General features: G+C 47.2%; 1 protein-coding gene across 2 annotated transcripts in view; it reads left to right on the forward strand.

Annotated features, from left to right (window-relative positions):
* Positions 1-9,217: 9,217 nt before the first annotated feature.
* Positions 9,218-16,481, forward strand: part of TCF20 (transcription factor 20) — a 42,983-nt gene continuing 35,719 nt past the window's right edge. For both annotated transcript variants that reach the window (XM_023762228.1, XM_023762230.1), the window contains exon 1: positions 9,218-14,950. In XM_023762228.1, the coding sequence (XP_023617996.1) occupies positions 9,254-14,950 (5,697 nt within the window). In that variant the 5' untranslated portion in view covers positions 9,218-9,253. The remainder of the gene's footprint in view (positions 14,951-16,481) is intronic.

Genomic DNA, 16,481 nt, shown 5'->3' on the forward strand with positions numbered 1-16,481 from the left:
GACGTGGCAACTTGTGTTCCTGGGTGGGATTCTGGGCCAGAAAAGAAAAGGAAACATTGTTGGAACAGTTTACTAAATTTGAATGGCGTCTATGGATTGGATTGGTGGTGTGGTATGAACATTGATTTCCTGCCATAGAGGGTTATATGCTGGTTTTAGAAGAGTGTCCTTGTTTTGGGAAATACACATTTTAGTCGTTAGGAGTGGTTGAGCTTCAGGTCTTCAGCCTGTCTCAAGGTGTCAGGGAAAAGCTAATATGTGTACCTGCAGGTAATGAGTGTGTATGAGTAATAGGGCAAACAATGTGAAACATCAGTTGGGGAATTGTTGAAGGGGTATGTAAGTACTACTATTCTGTACATTTGAAATTATTTCAAAATTATTTTTTAATACCCTATTGAGATTTTGACTAGAATTGAGATTTTTATAAATGGATGTGTGAAAATTTGATCTCTTTATGATACTGAGTCTTTTCACCTAGATGTGTTGCATATTCTTTTGGTTTGTTTATTTTTTATTGTGAACTCTTCTTTTGGGTCCTTTGGTAAAGTTTATAATTTTCATCAGAGAGCTTTTGCCCAATTCTGCTTTGGATTAGTCCTCTGGTATTTTTTTAATTTTGTTGCTATTATAAAATGAAACACTTTTTGCCAATAAGTGGCAACACTAATTGCTTTCTGTGATTTTTTGTCTGTGAAGGTTTAGAAATTATGTACTCAGCAACCTTTGAATGAAAAAATTATTCAGTAACATCTTAGGAGCTCAAGCTCAATAATTTGGGAAAACCCGCAGGGAGCCCCAGCTGGCCCCAGAGATAGCCCCACTGGCTCCCCACCTTCTCCTGCCCCTTTTCCAAGAACTGTTGGCCATTTTGCCACAGATTGGTCATCTAAATTAATCTTGGGATGCCCCTGCCACTATTCGACAGGTAGCCATTAAGTGGGGAGGGGCCCCAGGCTCCCTCTGGCCTGGCATTTTTTAAAAACATATACTTTTATTGATTTCAGAGAGGAAGGGAGAGGGAGAGAGAGACAGAAACATCAATGATGAGAGTCATTATCGGTTGCCTCCTGCATGCCCCCTCCCCTGGGGATCAAGCCCACAACCCAGGTATGTGCCCTGACCAGGAATCGAATCCTGATCTCCTGGTTCATAGGTCGATGTTCAACCACTGAGCCACACTGGTTGGGCTGGCCTGGCATATTGGGGCATTTCCCTGCAGTTAGAGAAGCATGCGTTTGATAGGGTGCTACAGCCTCCTGGCAGTTGGAAATTAGGTCTAAAAATAGGCCTACCCGCTGTGGGGTGGATTTCAGCTGTTTTTAGGACCGATTCTGAAAAACAGCTCAGAGGCGATGATTTCTGTGTGCACACTCACTTGGGCACCACGTGCGTGTGGTGTTGGTGCCAGGTTTCCGGGAGCAGAGAGTATTCCTGGCAAGTGCCTCTCTCCCCACCTGCCTCTGGACTGCGGGGTCTCCTGGGCCTCCCTTTCTTCCCCTCAGGCAGGGAAGTGCTTTCTTGCCAGTAGGAGCAGATAGAGCGAAGATATTTTTGAGGTAGAGTGAGGGGTATATTTTTTTAAATGAGACTAATAAAATTTTAAGTGGTTATTTTCTACACAAGCATTAATGTAAGTAGAAATGAAAAGGAAGAAAATTAATCCACAATCCTGCCAACCTGAATAGTCAAAAAGTTTTAATGTTTCCATATTATTTTGGGGGGCTTGGACAAAACAGATGCCTGATTTCTAGATAGTTGTACCTGTAGCACGGGTATGGGCTTATGTGCTACTTTTCTTTATCTGACTATACCTAATAAGCGTTTCCCATGGTGCTAGAATCTTTATAATTATTTTTAATGAGCATGTACTATTTTGTTGCACAGATATACCATAATTTGCTTAATCATTTTCAAATGATAAAGAATTAGGTTCTTACCAGTCTTTTCTTTTAGATATCCCTGGAGTGAATATGTTGGTACTTTGATTTCTGTTTGGTTGTTTTGAGATTTGCCTAGGTTAAAAATCTAGTAAACAGAGTTACTGGGTCAAAAGATACTAACATATTTACAGTCATACATATGCTGCATAACAAGGTTTCGGTCAACAGTGGACCACATATAAATAAGACGGTGGCCCCCTAAGATAGAATGGAGCTGAGTTTCTGTGCTTCGGGCGGAATTTTTCCTTTCCCTGAAAGGACAATATCTGTAGGGCTTGCAGAAGGTTCCCTCTCACTCACAGCACCTCAGTTGTGAGTACAGAGATTACATCCCAGTCCGTCGGCCACTGACCTGTATCCGTGCCGTGGAGACCGTCCCCCCAGCACTGCGCATTCAGCCTCCCAGGCCTGGCTGGTGGGCGGGCTTCAGAGCACACTGCTGCACATTCTTTGCTGAGGACCCAAGATCCTCTGCACAGGCCCACAGGAGCCACCTTACCGAGTATCAGTGCCACTGCCGCTTCCGTGAAGGCTTCTGTGGTGTGGCACCAGCCTGTCACTGTCCTTGGGAAATAGGTTCAGGTTGTAATGGTGTAAAGCACAGATAAGTTTCTTCGATTCAATGCTAGAGAGAGCCCTCTGTGCCACATAGGGTCAGTGGAGCCAAAAACATTTCCAAACTATCGAGTCCTCAGTTCTACACCCTCTCCATATTAATACCCTCTTTTTTTAAAAAAATAAAATAAATAAGTACCACAAAGTTTCTTAATCTGACACTGCTTCATCAGTAGCACATACCTATATACTGATGAAAGGCAAATTCACTTCACTGTTTATTTTTACTGAGGGAGAAAAGCCAGCAAAATCTCTGCTTTAAGGAAGACTTTGTGGAGAAGATCACATTTCAGGGCCTCTTAAGATCCTGAGAGCCATGTGGCCTGACAGGGCAGGAAGGAGCTTATGGACCTAGGGATGCTTCAGAGCAGGCCTCAGAGTGAGTGGGGCGATGCGCAGGGGGCGCCTGGCGCCGAGCAGGTTTGTTGATAGGGGGAGCGGGGCAGAAACTGGGCCGAAGATGTCAGTGGCTTCACAGCATGTGGGAGAGCAGCACTGTCAGGATGGCAGGGGGCGAAAAGCTGCTCCACGTGGTTGGTGCTGGGAGAGGGACCTTCTGGAGATGTTATGCCACTCCCAGAAAGATGAAAATGCCAGTGATAGGGCTGGGGAGGTGAGGGCAGGTGGCAGGTACAGGAAATGGAGGAGTAGCAGGATTAGGTCATGTCTTAAGTGCAGAGTTAAAGGAGTTTGGGGTTATTCTAAAGCTTCTTACTTAGGGTATCTAAGAGGATTGTAGTTTTTCTTGAGGGTGGTAAGTTGGGTCAGTGGAAGAAAGAACCACCTTTTTTGGTCATTAAAATTGAGTTGGTGATTTCCCAAGAATAAATATATTTTGTCACCTTTATAGAAATTAATCTAGACACAGTGACACTGCTCACTCAGTCTTCATGTGCAGAAGTGATTGCTCTGTCTCCCCGTTACCACCTAGGCCTTGTCTGGAGTCTTGTCTTCTGTCCCTGCGTGGTCATAAGACATTGCCATATGGCTGTTAAGTCCTGCAGACACCCCCACCGCCCCCACCACCCCGGCAGTCTGAGCCCAGCACCTGCCTGCTGCTGTGTTTGTTATCCCTCCAGTTTGAACCTTGGGCATGTCTTACTTGCTTGCTGTTTGGCTGTACATTTGGTCTGACGTTTCTAGGTGTTTTGTTGAGGGAGGATTTCCAGTCCCTCTGGTATGCCATATTGCATGAAATAGAAGTCTCTCACTCCCCAAGTGATAATATTCTACTCTGAAATACTAGGAATGAGAGAAAAACTATATTAGTCAGGGTCCTGGTAGGAAACAGATGGCACACTCAAACTGGGGAATTTGAGGAGCGTTTAATTATATCATTCATCTTGGGTTCATTCAGGAAGGGGGAAGCTTTCCATGCCAGGTCTGAAGAGTTTTGATAGAGGGATTAAGGGCTTACCCATCCCTTGGAAGGTCAGGGAAGCTGCTCCTGAGTATCTGAGATGAAAGCACCCGGGAAGCCACGGTGCGCCTGTGCCTGCTGCAGCTGCCTCTGGGTGTGTCAGCCTCCCTTCCTCTGCCTTCCAAATCGTTCTGGTGCTTCTTTGCCAGCTCTAACCAGGACCATGCTGGAAAGGGTTCTGGAAAGGTAGCTCCCAGCTCCTGATCTGCAGAGGAGAACTTGGAAAGAGGGTGATCACGATGCTGCTGAGTTGACCAGTGCAGAACTGGGACCGTTTATAAAAGGTGGTCAGGGTTAAGGGACACTGGGCGAGCAATAGCAGGAATTGTTATTATCCACAGGCCTGAAAGGCAAGAGGAGGAAGAGTTCCTGTAGTCTGGAGAAGGTGGCTAGCTATTTACTAATAAGTTGCCCCACCAGAGGGTAGCCATCAGCCAGCCTCAGGGGCTGCAGGGTAGGAGCCAGAAGAGTGAATTCCTCCTCCTCACTCTCCTGCCTTTTCCCAGCCAAACTGGGCCAGATGCCAGAGGGGCAGCAGAGCCTTTTGACAATCTCTGTGGTGCCCCCTCCCAGAGCATAGAGCAGAAAGGAGATGGGTGAGGAGTGAGACTGGAGGGCAAAGAGAATAACCCACCAGGCGATAACTAGAAGCATATGTGTTGTTGTTGTTTTGAGAGAGAAAGAGGAACATCAATTTGTTGTCCCACTTATTTATGCATTCGTTGGTTGATTCTTACATGTGCCTTGGCCCGGGATTGAACCTGCAACCTAGGCATATCGGTATGATGCTCGAACCAACTGGGCTATCTGGCCAGGGCTGCATATATATTGTTAATGTCTTGAGGACTGAAGCATTCCTTCAGGGCAAAGAAGGAGAATGAGCACAAAATCATTGGTTAAACCTGAAATGAAAGAGGAAGTGGGCCCCAGCTAGTTTTGCTCAGTGGATAGAGCGTCAGCCTGTGGACTGAAGGGTCCCAGGTTCAATTCTGGTCAAGGACACATGCCCGGATTGCAGGCTCGATCACCAGTAGGGGATGTGCAGGAGGCAGCCATTTAGTGATTCTCTCTAATCATTGATGTTTCTGTCTCTCTCTTCCTCTCCCTTCCTTTCTGAAATCAATAAAAATATATTTAATTTTTTTTTTTTTTTAAAAGAGGAAGCGGGTCCTTGAAAAGCTCTCTCCAGGAAACTGCCTTGAGGACAGTTTGGAGAACTTTGTGGAGGGGAATGGGGTGATGTCCGACCTGTGAAGGAAGAAGACAAAGGAAGCTGCTGCTGGTTTCCTGTAGACAGCAAGGCCCCGTGCTAGGAGGGAGACGCGGCTGCAGTGGTTGTTGTGAGGTCATGTGGACTCTGGGCTGGCGAACGTAAAGACACTAAGTTCTGGACCTCACTTACTAGTCACCGCCAGAGGCTTTCTGATACCATTCAGAAAGTTAGGAAAGTGTGAGAAGACCAGGAAAGGGAAATCAGGCCAAGGGAGAGTTGGGGAGGGAGGTGCATTGGTAACCTCATTTGCAGAGTATGTATACAGATTCCAGTGGGTGACCTACTTCCTTTGAAGTGTCAGATTTTAACTACATCTGTATTCATTTAAACAAAGAAATTCAGGCAGTTGTCATTATTAATCACAGTGCTTTAAAACTGATTACACTGATGCTTTGCTTTATTGAAATTGGGATAGTATTGGAATGATCTATTTAGTAGCTTGTTTTATATGCTAATGTTTAAAATTACAGTTACTCTGGGTTTACATTCTTTTTTTTTTTAATATATTTTATTGATTTTTTACAGAGAAGAAGGGAGAGGGATAGAGAGTTAGAAACATCGATGAGAGAGAAACATCGACCAGCTGCCTCCTGCACGCCCCCCAGTGGGGATGTGCCCGCAACCAAGGTACATGCCCTTGACCGGAATCGAACCCGGGACCCCTGAGTCCGCAGGCCGACGCTCTATCCACTGAGCCAAACCGGTTCGGCTGGGTTTACATTCTTAAGTTCTGATATACTTGGTTTTCTAATTGCTTTACTTGGGACTCCTAAAAAAGATGGACTTGTACCCACTTTCTGGTGCTCAAATACTTCCTGTATGCTAAGAATATTTAGCTTGACTGGTACCTCACAGGAGGTACTTGGCTGTGGGTTTGTTTTTTGTTGTTGTTTTTTTCTCCATCTAGTCCATAAACCAGAACTATAACAACAGGAGGAGAAGAGCTGAGAACAGGCCTTCGAAGGAATTGTACCTAAATGTTTTCTTTTCTGGAGCTCGGGTTTTCTTAGGAAACGGGCGGCATAAGGTGGGACATACTGATGTTAAAGTGAGTTGTCCTTAGCTCTTAGGGCTCCTGTTTAGGAAAAATTTGGAGCAAGTGGCAACATTGTTTATATACTTGAATTTTTCAGAAGCCTGATTTTATTTACAGAAGGATTAATTAAACAACCATGTATTAATTTATGGAATGATTCTCTTTCTAGGAAGCTTTGCATTAAACTGCCAGACTTAGTCTTTTTGTTGGCTTTAAACCATCAGCCGCCTTTTATCATGTAGAGAAGACCAAAGGGGGAAAGAAGGACATATTTAAAAGGTATTGATGGTGGCCACCCACTTTCAAGGCCAACCTCAGACAGGACAAGTGCCAGCTGTCCCTATCATAGACCCTCTGGGTCATGCAGTGCTAGGAATAAGGGGGCAGACTCCTGCTGCTCAGGAGTCATTGAAACCTGTGTTTTGGTTTCCTCATCTGTAAAGTGAGGATAGTAGTGTTCTGTGCATTAATGGTTAGTGTGTGAGGTCAAACATTACAATAAGCTAGTGTCTGTTGCCAAGCAATTCATTGGAACACAGAAAATAGTCTGTTGTGAAGGCATTTTGAAGAGGATGAGAAATGGTTTCCTTTAGATTCTGAGATTATTTGAATGTTTAAAGATGACTTTGGGTCATGTGATTATAATCAAACTTAATACCAAAGTAACAGCCCCTCGTCTACTTATTTTAGACGTAAGATATTTCAGGAAGAAGTGAGTCAAGCTTCTAGGGTTTGGAGTTACTGGCCATCTTCAGCCCTGATCCGTGTTTACTTTCTGAAGTCTCCTCATGGCTCTTATGTGGATTCAAGTTGGGTTTTTCCCCTTGGAACTGAACCTGGAGAATTTGATAGGCAAGCCTTCAGCATCTTCAGCTCTGCTTTTAGATCGATCATGTTCCATTTATATAAGTTCTATCTAGTTCTTTAAGGCCTAGTTCTTGTACCATTTACTGGTTCGCAAGAAGGCCTGCCGTGTGCTCCGTACTGTTTCAGTGACATGATATTGCAGCAAGGCTCAAAGTCTCTGCCCTTTAGGAAACTTATATTCTAGTGGGGAAGATACAGACAGTAGACAAGTAGCATATCCGTGTCTGCTAGGAGTAAGTACTGGGGAGCAGCTAACATGGGGGAAGGAGATTGGCAAAGCCTGGGCAAGGGTGTAGTTAGCTGTTTTTTAATAAAATGGCCAGGGAAAGCCTTACTAATCAGGTGACATTTGCTTAGAGACGAAGGAAGAGGGACAAGCCATGTGGCTATGGAGGAAGAGGAGCACAGGCAAGAATAAAGTTCCTGTGTAGAAATACCAGTGGCCCATCCCAGGAGCTAGGAGACAGCGTGGAATAGAGCAGAACAGGGTAGGAGAGGCAGTCACAGAGGCAATGGGGTGGGAGCCGGGCCTTCCAGGCCATCTTCACTTGGAATATGATGGGGCACCACTGCAGGGCTTGGACATGAGGAGCCTGACTTACCTTTTAAAAGTATCGCCACCTTTCTGCCAATAACTCCATTTTCAGCTCCCCCTGAGAGGGAACTAAGAAACTAACTTCATAAGCCATTGTAGAAAAATGTGTCCTAACTTACCCTAGCTCACGTGTGTTTCATAACTTCTTTTTTTTTTAATATATATTTATTGATTTTGGAGAGGAGGAGGAGGGAGAGAGAGAGCTAGAAACATCAATGATGAGAGAGAATCATTGATTGACTGCCTCCTGCACACCCCACACTGGGAATCAAGCCCGCAACCTGGGCATGTGCCCTGTCTTGGAATCGAACTTTGACCTCCTGATTTATAGGTCAGCACTCAATGACCTGAGCAATGCCGGCCGAGTCATAACTTCTTTTTTAAATAATTGATTTTAAAGTCAATTGGAACAGTTTGGCCTTGTCTTACTCATCTCTGACTCTGAGAGAATTAGGCAGGCCTAGGCAAAAGACAAAGTAAAATCAGCTCTTGATTAACAGTTTAAAAAGAGCATTCTATTATGTGCTAATTACATTAGTAGAGGTATTACAAAGTGTTGACCCAGTCAGGTGACCTAGGTCCTAGGCTTGATGAATTCTTCTTTTCCTCTATCTTTTGCTGTCCTCCAAAGTGACTGTTTCTACTCCCTCTTTTATAGTAATCACCATTAATAACTCTGATTGCCAAATAAAAACTATGTGGGGATCAGAGGTGCTGGAACGTCTTGCAGACCTCCAAAAAGAATCTTCAAGAATAGTCACGGCTATTTGACTTATGCAGCCTTGTCCTTTGTACCTGTGCATTGATGGATGGTTGAGGGGTGCCTTGGACACAGTTATGTGTCAAGAAGAGGTTACCCTTCCTTAAGTTTGTGTGGCTGACTGCAGTGAGGCATCCCTGTGGTAGTTGGTAATTACAGTGACCTGCTGTAACACGCATTCGGATACAAGGGATTGACCAGTTCTCTGGCCAGTCCATTTCTCAAATTCCAGGAGGAGTTAGGCAGTGGAATAGCATCATTATTTTTTAGACTCTTTAGTTCAGTAACCAGTCTAATAACATGAAAGCAAATAAATGAAAGTGTTCTTCTCATCCCTCCCCACCATAACTGGAAAATATTTAAAAATTGCTGTTTTTTAATTGAGAGTAATAACACAGTCCTATATTTTTACCCAGTTGAATTGGAGGGGGCTCATTTAATAATGAGGTTTTTACTGTATTGAATTTGTTTTTACCCAGAGTGCTTCTTTTCATACTAGCATAGACTTCTGCCTCACTCTTTAGACCATTTCTCTGCATATTTTCATTTTCAGAAATGGATAGGCTAAGAAATAAAAGGAGATGAAATTCAAACCAGTCAGTTTCATCTGGACAGCTGGGCTATCATAGCCCCTCCATCACCTAGACTTGATTTATTTGTACTAGGACGACGCATGTCTCACTCTCTTTTTTTTTCTTTCATTTCCAGGAGGGCTGTTGGCCCGCCACTGTGCTGTTGAACAGTATGCAGTCCTTTCGGGAGCAAAGCAGTTACCACGGAAACCAGCAGAGCTACCCACAGGAGGTACACGGCTCCTCCCGGCTAGAAGAGTTCAGCCCTCGCCAGGCCCAGATGTTCCAGAATTTTGGGGGCGCAGGTGGTAGCAGTGGCAGCAGTGGCAGCAGCAGTGGTGGTGGGCGGCGAGGGACGGCAGCGGCTGCAGCAGCGATGGCTAGCGAGACCTCTGGCCATCAAGGCTACCAGGGTTTCAGGAAAGAGGCTGGAGACTTCTACTACATGGCAGGCAACAAAGACCCCGTGGCGGCAGGCACCCCGCAGCCTCCTCAGCGAAGGCCTTCTGGGCCTGTGCAGAGCTATGGACCCCCCCAGGGGAGCAGCTTTGGCAATCAGTATGGGAGTGAGGGTCATGTGGGCCAGTTTCAAGCACAGCACTCTGGCCTTGGTGGTGTGTCTCATTATCAGCAGGACTACACGGGGCCTTTCTCTCCAGGGAGTGCTCAGTACCAGCAGCAGGCATCCAGCCAGCAGCAGCAGCAGCAAGTCCAGCAGCTGAGACAACAGCTTTACCAGTCCCATCAGCCTCTGCCACAAGCCACTGGCCAGCCAGCGTCAGGCTCGTCCCATCTGCAGCCGATGCAGAGGCCCTCAACTCTGCCATCCTCTGCCGCTGGTTACCAGTTACGAGTGGGTCAATTTGGCCAGCACTACCAATCTTCTGCCGCCTCCTCCTCCTCCTCCTCCTCCTTCCCGTCACCACAGCGTTTCAGCCAGTCTGGGCAGAGCTATGACGGCAGTTACAGTGTGAATGCTGGATCCCAGTATGAAGGGCATAATGTGGGTTCTAATGCACAGGCTTATGGTTCACAATCAAATTACAGCTATCAGCCTCAATCTATGAAAAATTTTGAACAAGCAAAGATTCCACAAGGAACCCAGCAGGGGCAGCAGCAGCAGCAACAGCAGCAGCAGCCACAGCAGCAGCCTCAGCAGCAGCAGCCACAGCAGCAGCAGCAGCAGCAGCACGCTCCACAGCACGTGATGCAGTACTCCAACGCGGCCACCAAGCTGCCCTTGCAGAGCCAAGTGGGGCAGTACAACCAGCCCGAGGTTCCTGTGAGATCCCCCATGCAGTTCCACCAGAACTTCAGCCCCATTTCTAACCCTTCCCCAGCTGCCTCTGTGGTTCAGTCTCCAAGCTGTAGTTCGACCCCATCTCCTCTTATGCAGAGTGGGGAGAATCTCCAGTGCGGGCAAGGCAGTGTGCCCATGGGTTCTAGAAACAGAATCCTACAGTTAATGCCTCAGCTCAGCCCAACCCCATCGATGATGCCCAGTCCTAATTCTCATGCTGCTGGCTTCAAAGGGTTTGGACTAGAAGGAGTGCCAGAAAAGCGCCTGACAGACCCTGGCTTGAGTAGTTTGAGTGCCCTGAGTACTCAAGTGGCCAATCTTCCTAATACTGTCCAGCACATGCTACTTTCTGATGCCCTGACACCTCAGAAGAAGACCTCCAAGAGGCCCTCCTCTTCCAAGAAAGCAGACAGCTGCACAAACTCTGAAGGCTCCTCCCAGCCTGAAGAACAGCTGAAGTCCCCCATGGCAGAGTCACTGGATGGAGGCTGCTCCAGCAGTTCTGAGGACCAAGGCGAGAGAGTCAGGCAGCTGAGTGGCCAGAGCACTAGCTCTGACACCACCTATAAGGGTGGAGCCTCAGAGAAAGCCGGCTCCTCCCCAGCACAAGGCGCTCAGAATGAAGCCCCCAGACTCAGTGCCAGTCCTGCAGCCAGAGAAGAGGCGGCCTCGCCAGGTGCTAAGGACACGCCATCATCATCCGAGGGCAACCCAAAAGTCAATGAGAAGACCATTGGGGTGATTGTCTCCCGGGAAGCCATGACGACTCGGGCAGAAAAGCCTGGTGGGCAAGATAAAGGCTCTCCAGAGGATGATCCCACAGCCACTCAAAGGCCACCCAGCACGGGTGGGCCCAAGGAAATCAGTCATGCATCAGTTCCACAGCCAGAGCCTCCGGGAGGAGGGGGCAAAGGAAACAAGAGTGGCGATAACCCCAACCACAATGGAGAGGGCAATGGCCAGAGCGGGCACCCCACAGTAGGCCCTGGCTTCATAGGCAGAACTGAGCCTAGCAAATCTCCCGGAAGCCTGCGCTATAGTTACAAAGACAGCTTTGGGTCAGCCATGCCAAGAAGTGTCGGTGGCTTTCCTCAGTATCCTACAGGACAAGATAAGGGGGATTTCACTGGCCACGGGGAGCGGAAGGGTAGAAATGAGAAGTTCCCCAGCCTCCTGCAGGAAGTGCTTCAGGGTTACCACCACCACCCTGACAGGAGATACTCTAGGAGTACTCAGGAGCATCAGGGCATGGCTGGTGGTCTAGAAGGAACCTCAAGGCCTAATGTCTTAATTAGTCAAACCAATGAATTAGCTAGCAGGGGCCTTTTGAACAAAAGCATTGGGTCCCTATTAGAAAACCCCCACTGGGGCCCCTGGGAGAGGAAATCAGGCAGCTCAGCTCCAGAAATGAAACAGATCAATTTGGCTGACTATCCAATTCCCAGAAAGTTTGAAATAGAGCCTCAGTCATCAGCCCATGAGCCCGGGGGTTCCCTCTCCGAAAGAAGATCAGTGATCTGTGACATTTCTCCACTAAGACAGATTGTCAGGGACCCGGGGGCTCACTCGCTGGGGCACATGGGTGCTGACACCAGACTTGGGAGGAATGAACGTCTCAATCCAAGTTTAAGTCAGTCGGTCATTCTTCCAGGTGGTTTGGTGTCCATGGAAACAAAACTAAAATCCCAGAGCGGGCAGATAAAAGAGGAAGACTTTGAGCAATCCAAATCCCAAGCTAGTTTCAACAACAAGAAATCTGGAGACCACTGCCATCCTGCTAGCATCAAGCACGAGTCTTACCGAGGCAATGCCAGCCCTGGAGCTGCCGCCCATGACTCCATCTCAGACTATGGCCCTCAAGACAGCAGACCCACGCCCATGCGGCGGGTCGCTGGCAGAATGGGTGGTCGGGAGGGCATGAGGGGTCGGTCCCCTTCTCAGTATCATGACTTTTCAGAAAAACTGAAGATGTCTCCCGGGAGGAGCAGGGGCCCAGGGGGAGACCCTCATCACATGAACCCACATATGACCTTTTCAGAGAGGGCCAACCGGAGTTCATTACATGCTCCCTTTTCTCCCAACTCGGAAAGCCTGGCCTCTGCGTATCACACAAACACGCGGGCTCATGCTTATGGGGATCCCAGTGCAGGTTTGAATTCTCAGCTCCATTACAAGAGGCAGATGTACCAACAGCAACAAGAGGAATATAAGGACTGGAGCAGCAGCTCTGCTCAGGGAGTGATCGCCGCGGCCCAGCACAGGCAGGAGGGGGCCCGGAAGAGCCCAAGGCAGCAGCAGTTCCTGGACAGAGTGCGGAGCCCTCTGAAAAATGACAAAGATGGTATGATGTATGGCCCACCGATGGGGACTTACCATGACCCCAGCGGTCAGGAAGGGCGCTGCCTCATGTCTAGTGATGGTCTGTCTAACAAAGGCATCGAATTGAAGCATGGCTCCCAGAAGTTACAGCAAGAATCTTGTTGGGATCTTTCTCGGCAGACTTCTCCAGCCAAAAGCAGCTGCCCTCCAGGAATGTCCAATCAAAAAAGATATGGACCACCCCATGAGACCGATGGGCATGGACTGGCTGAGTCTACACAGTCATCCAAGCCTAGCAATGTTATGCTGAGGCTTCCAGGGCAAGAGGATCATTCTTCTCAAAACCCCCTCATCATGAGGAGGCGTGTCCGTTCTTTTATCTCTCCCATTCCCAGTAAAAGACAGTCACAAGACTCGAAAAACAGCAACATTGAAGATAGAGGACGCCTCCTTCACCCATCAAAAGAAGGCGCTGATAAAGCGTTCAATTCCTATGCCCATCTTTCTCACAGCCAGGACTTCAAGTCCATCCCCAAGAGAGAATCCGCCAAGGATCTCACAAGTTCAGACAATAGAAACTGCCCTCCTGTTACCCTCACAAGTCCTGCTAAGACCAAAATCCTGCCCCCACGCAAAGGACGGGGACTGAAATTGGAAGCTATAGTTCAGAAGATCACTTCCCCAAATATTAGGAGAAGTGCGTCCTCGAACAGTGCAGAGGCTGGGGGAGACACAGTCACTTTGGATGACATACTGTCTTTGAAGAGCGGCCCTCCTGAGGGTGGGAGTGTTGCTGCTCAGGAGGCCGAGATGGAGAAGAGAAAGGGTGAGGTGGTATCTGACCTGGTCTGTCCAACAAACAAGGAGCTGAACATAGAAAAGCCTCTTGCAAGGTCTTCAGAGGAGTGGCGTGGCAGTGGAGACGACAAAATGAAGACTGAGACACACCCAGATACGGTCACTGCTGGAAAGGAACCCCCTGGTGCCATGACATCCGCAACCTCACAGAAACCTGGGAGTAACCAAGGGAGACCAGATGGTTCCCTGGGTGGGGCAGCGCCTTTAATCTTTCCTGACTCAAAGATTGTACCTGCAGCTGGCGGACTGGCCCCTGAGGCAAATCCGAAGGCTGAAGAGAAGGAGACCGATGCAGTGACGATTTCCCCCAAACCAGAGGGTTTCCCCCCAAAGGGGTACTTCCCTTCAGGAAAGAAGAAGGGGAGGCCCATTGGTAGTGTGAATAAGCAAAAGAAACAGCAGCAGCCACCACCTCCACCCCCTCAGCCCCCCCAGATACCAGAAGGTTCTGCAGATGGAGAGCCAAAGCCAAAAAAGCAGAGACAAAGGAGGGAGAGAAGGAAGCCTGGGGCACAGCCAAGGAAGCGGAAAACCAAACAAGCAGTTCCCATCGTAGAACCCCAGGAACCTGAGATCAAACTAAAGTATGCCACCCAGCCACTGGATAAAAGTGATGCCAAGAACAAGTCTTTTTTTCCTTATATTCATGTAGTAAATAAGTGTGAACTTGGAGCCGTTTGTACAATCATCAATGCTGAAGAAGAAGAACAGACCAAATTGGTGAGGGGTCGGAAGGGGCAGAGGTCTCTGACCCCGCCACCCAGCAGCACTGAGAGCAAGGCACTCCCAGCCTCGTCCTTCATGCTGCAGGGACCTGTGGTGACCGAGTCTTCTGTGATGGGCCACCTGGTGTGCTGTCTGTGCGGCAAGTGGGCCAGTTACCGGAACATGGGTGACCTCTTTGGACCCTTTTATCCCCAAGATTATGCAGCCACTCTCCCGAAAAACCCACCTCCTAAGAGGGCCACGGAAATGCAGAGCAAAGTTAAGGTACGGCACAAAAGCGCTTCCAACGGCTCCAAGACGGACACTGAGGAGGAGGAGGAGCAGCAGCAGCAGAAGGAGCAGAGGAGCCTGGCCGCCCACCCCAGGTTTAAGCGGCGGCACCGCTCGGAAGACTGTGGTGGAGGCCCTCGGTCCCTTGCCCGGGGGCTTCCCTGTAAAAAAGCAACCACAGAGGGCGGCAGCGAAAAGACTGTTTTGGACTCAAAGCCCTCTGTGCCCACCACTTCAGAAGGTGGCCCTGAGCTGGAGTTACAAATCCCTGAACTACCTCTTGACAGCAATGAATTTTGGGTCCATGAGGGCTGCATTCTCTGGGCCAATGGAATCTACCTGGTCTGCGGCAGGCTCTATGGCCTGCAGGAAGCGCTGGAAATAGCCAGAGAGATGGTGAGTACGAGAAATTCTTACCAGCTTGCTCTTTATCTTCTTTTTGGTTCTATTTCTTCCACCTTTACCTATTTCAGCCTTACTGTTTTAGTCTTAATATCATGTTGTAATTCCTCCAGATTAAAGCCGCTGGGCCCAAATGATGGGCAGAAATTTGGAAGATTTATTTAACTTCTAATTTTATCAATAATATGTGTTTATAGTTTACAAAGTCAAGCTAGTGCAATACAGCTTATTAAAATAGACGTCCTCCGGCCCTCCTGAGATAGACTTCTGATTCATTCCTCTGCTAGTTTCCTGTTTCTAAACAATAAGCTTCTGCTATTTGTGTTATTTATTGATCCATTTTTCAACATCTAATACTTATGAAGTATGCTATGGCTATATATCCTTTTTTCTAAAACTCATATCTCTAAAATTACTAATTCATGTTATTATTTGCTTTTTATTTTTTTGGACCACATCTCTCTAATTTAAACTTTGCCATTGAAATGTTTTTCTTTAGGTCTGTTTCATAACTATTATACTAGGGTGTTCGTCACCATCATTTGTTTCTTCCCCCTAGTAAATGCTCTTTCCTGAATCCTGTATTTTTGCCTTTCTTAGCTGGACTTTTACTTAATGGAGTGTACCATCCTTTAGCAATTTCCTGAGAAAGGGTGCATGGGGAGTACATATGTTGAGATTTTGCCTACTGAAAATGTCATTATTCAGTCATGTTTAATTGAAGATTGGTTGGGTATAGAATTCTAGATTTGAAATCATTTTCTCTCACTATCTTGGTGTCATGACTGCTGGCTTGTCCTGTAGCTTCTAGGGTTGCAGTTGAGAGGACAAGAGGGGTGTTTTTTGTTGTTGTTTGTTTTGGGGTTTTTTTTAATTGGTTGATTGGTTTTACAGAGAGAGGAAGGGAGGGAGAAATAGAAACATCGATTTGTTGTTCCACTTATTTATGCATTCATTGATTGATTCTTATTTATCCCCTGACTGGGATTGAACCCGAAACCTATCAGGAAGCATATCAGGACGGCACTCTAACAACTGAGCTACCCAGCCAGGGCCTGGAGTTCTGATTTTCATTTGTTATATGTGTGTTCTGTCTTCTCCCTGGGAAGGTTTGAGGATCTTCTCACATTCCCTTGGGGTCTGACATCTCAGAACGATAGGCGTTGAGGTCAGTCTTTATTCATTGTGCTGGCTACTCTGTGAGGTTTAGCCGCCTGTAAACTCATGCCTTTCAGTTTGGGAAGTTTGTCGTGTGTTATTTCTTGCATGATTTCTTTCCCTCTGTCTTCTCTGTTCTCTCTTTCTGGAATTCCTGTTAATTAGGTGTATTGTACCTTCTGAGTTGATCCTCTGGCTTTATCTTTTTTCTCCTGTTCTGTGTTCTCTCTGCCTTTTTGTTCTAATTTTTCCATGTTTTCTTAAACTTTTATCATCTAACCTTTTAGTTATCTTAATTTCTGATATCTTGGAGAGCTTTCTCTTTTCTGAATATCCCTCTAAAGCAGTGGTTGTCAACCTTGGCTGC

Source organism: Myotis lucifugus, unplaced genomic scaffold, assembly GCF_000147115.1.
Source record: "Myotis lucifugus unplaced genomic scaffold, Myoluc2.0 scaffold_239, whole genome shotgun sequence".
Classification (NCBI taxonomy): Eukaryota; Metazoa; Chordata; class Mammalia; order Chiroptera; family Vespertilionidae; genus Myotis; species Myotis lucifugus.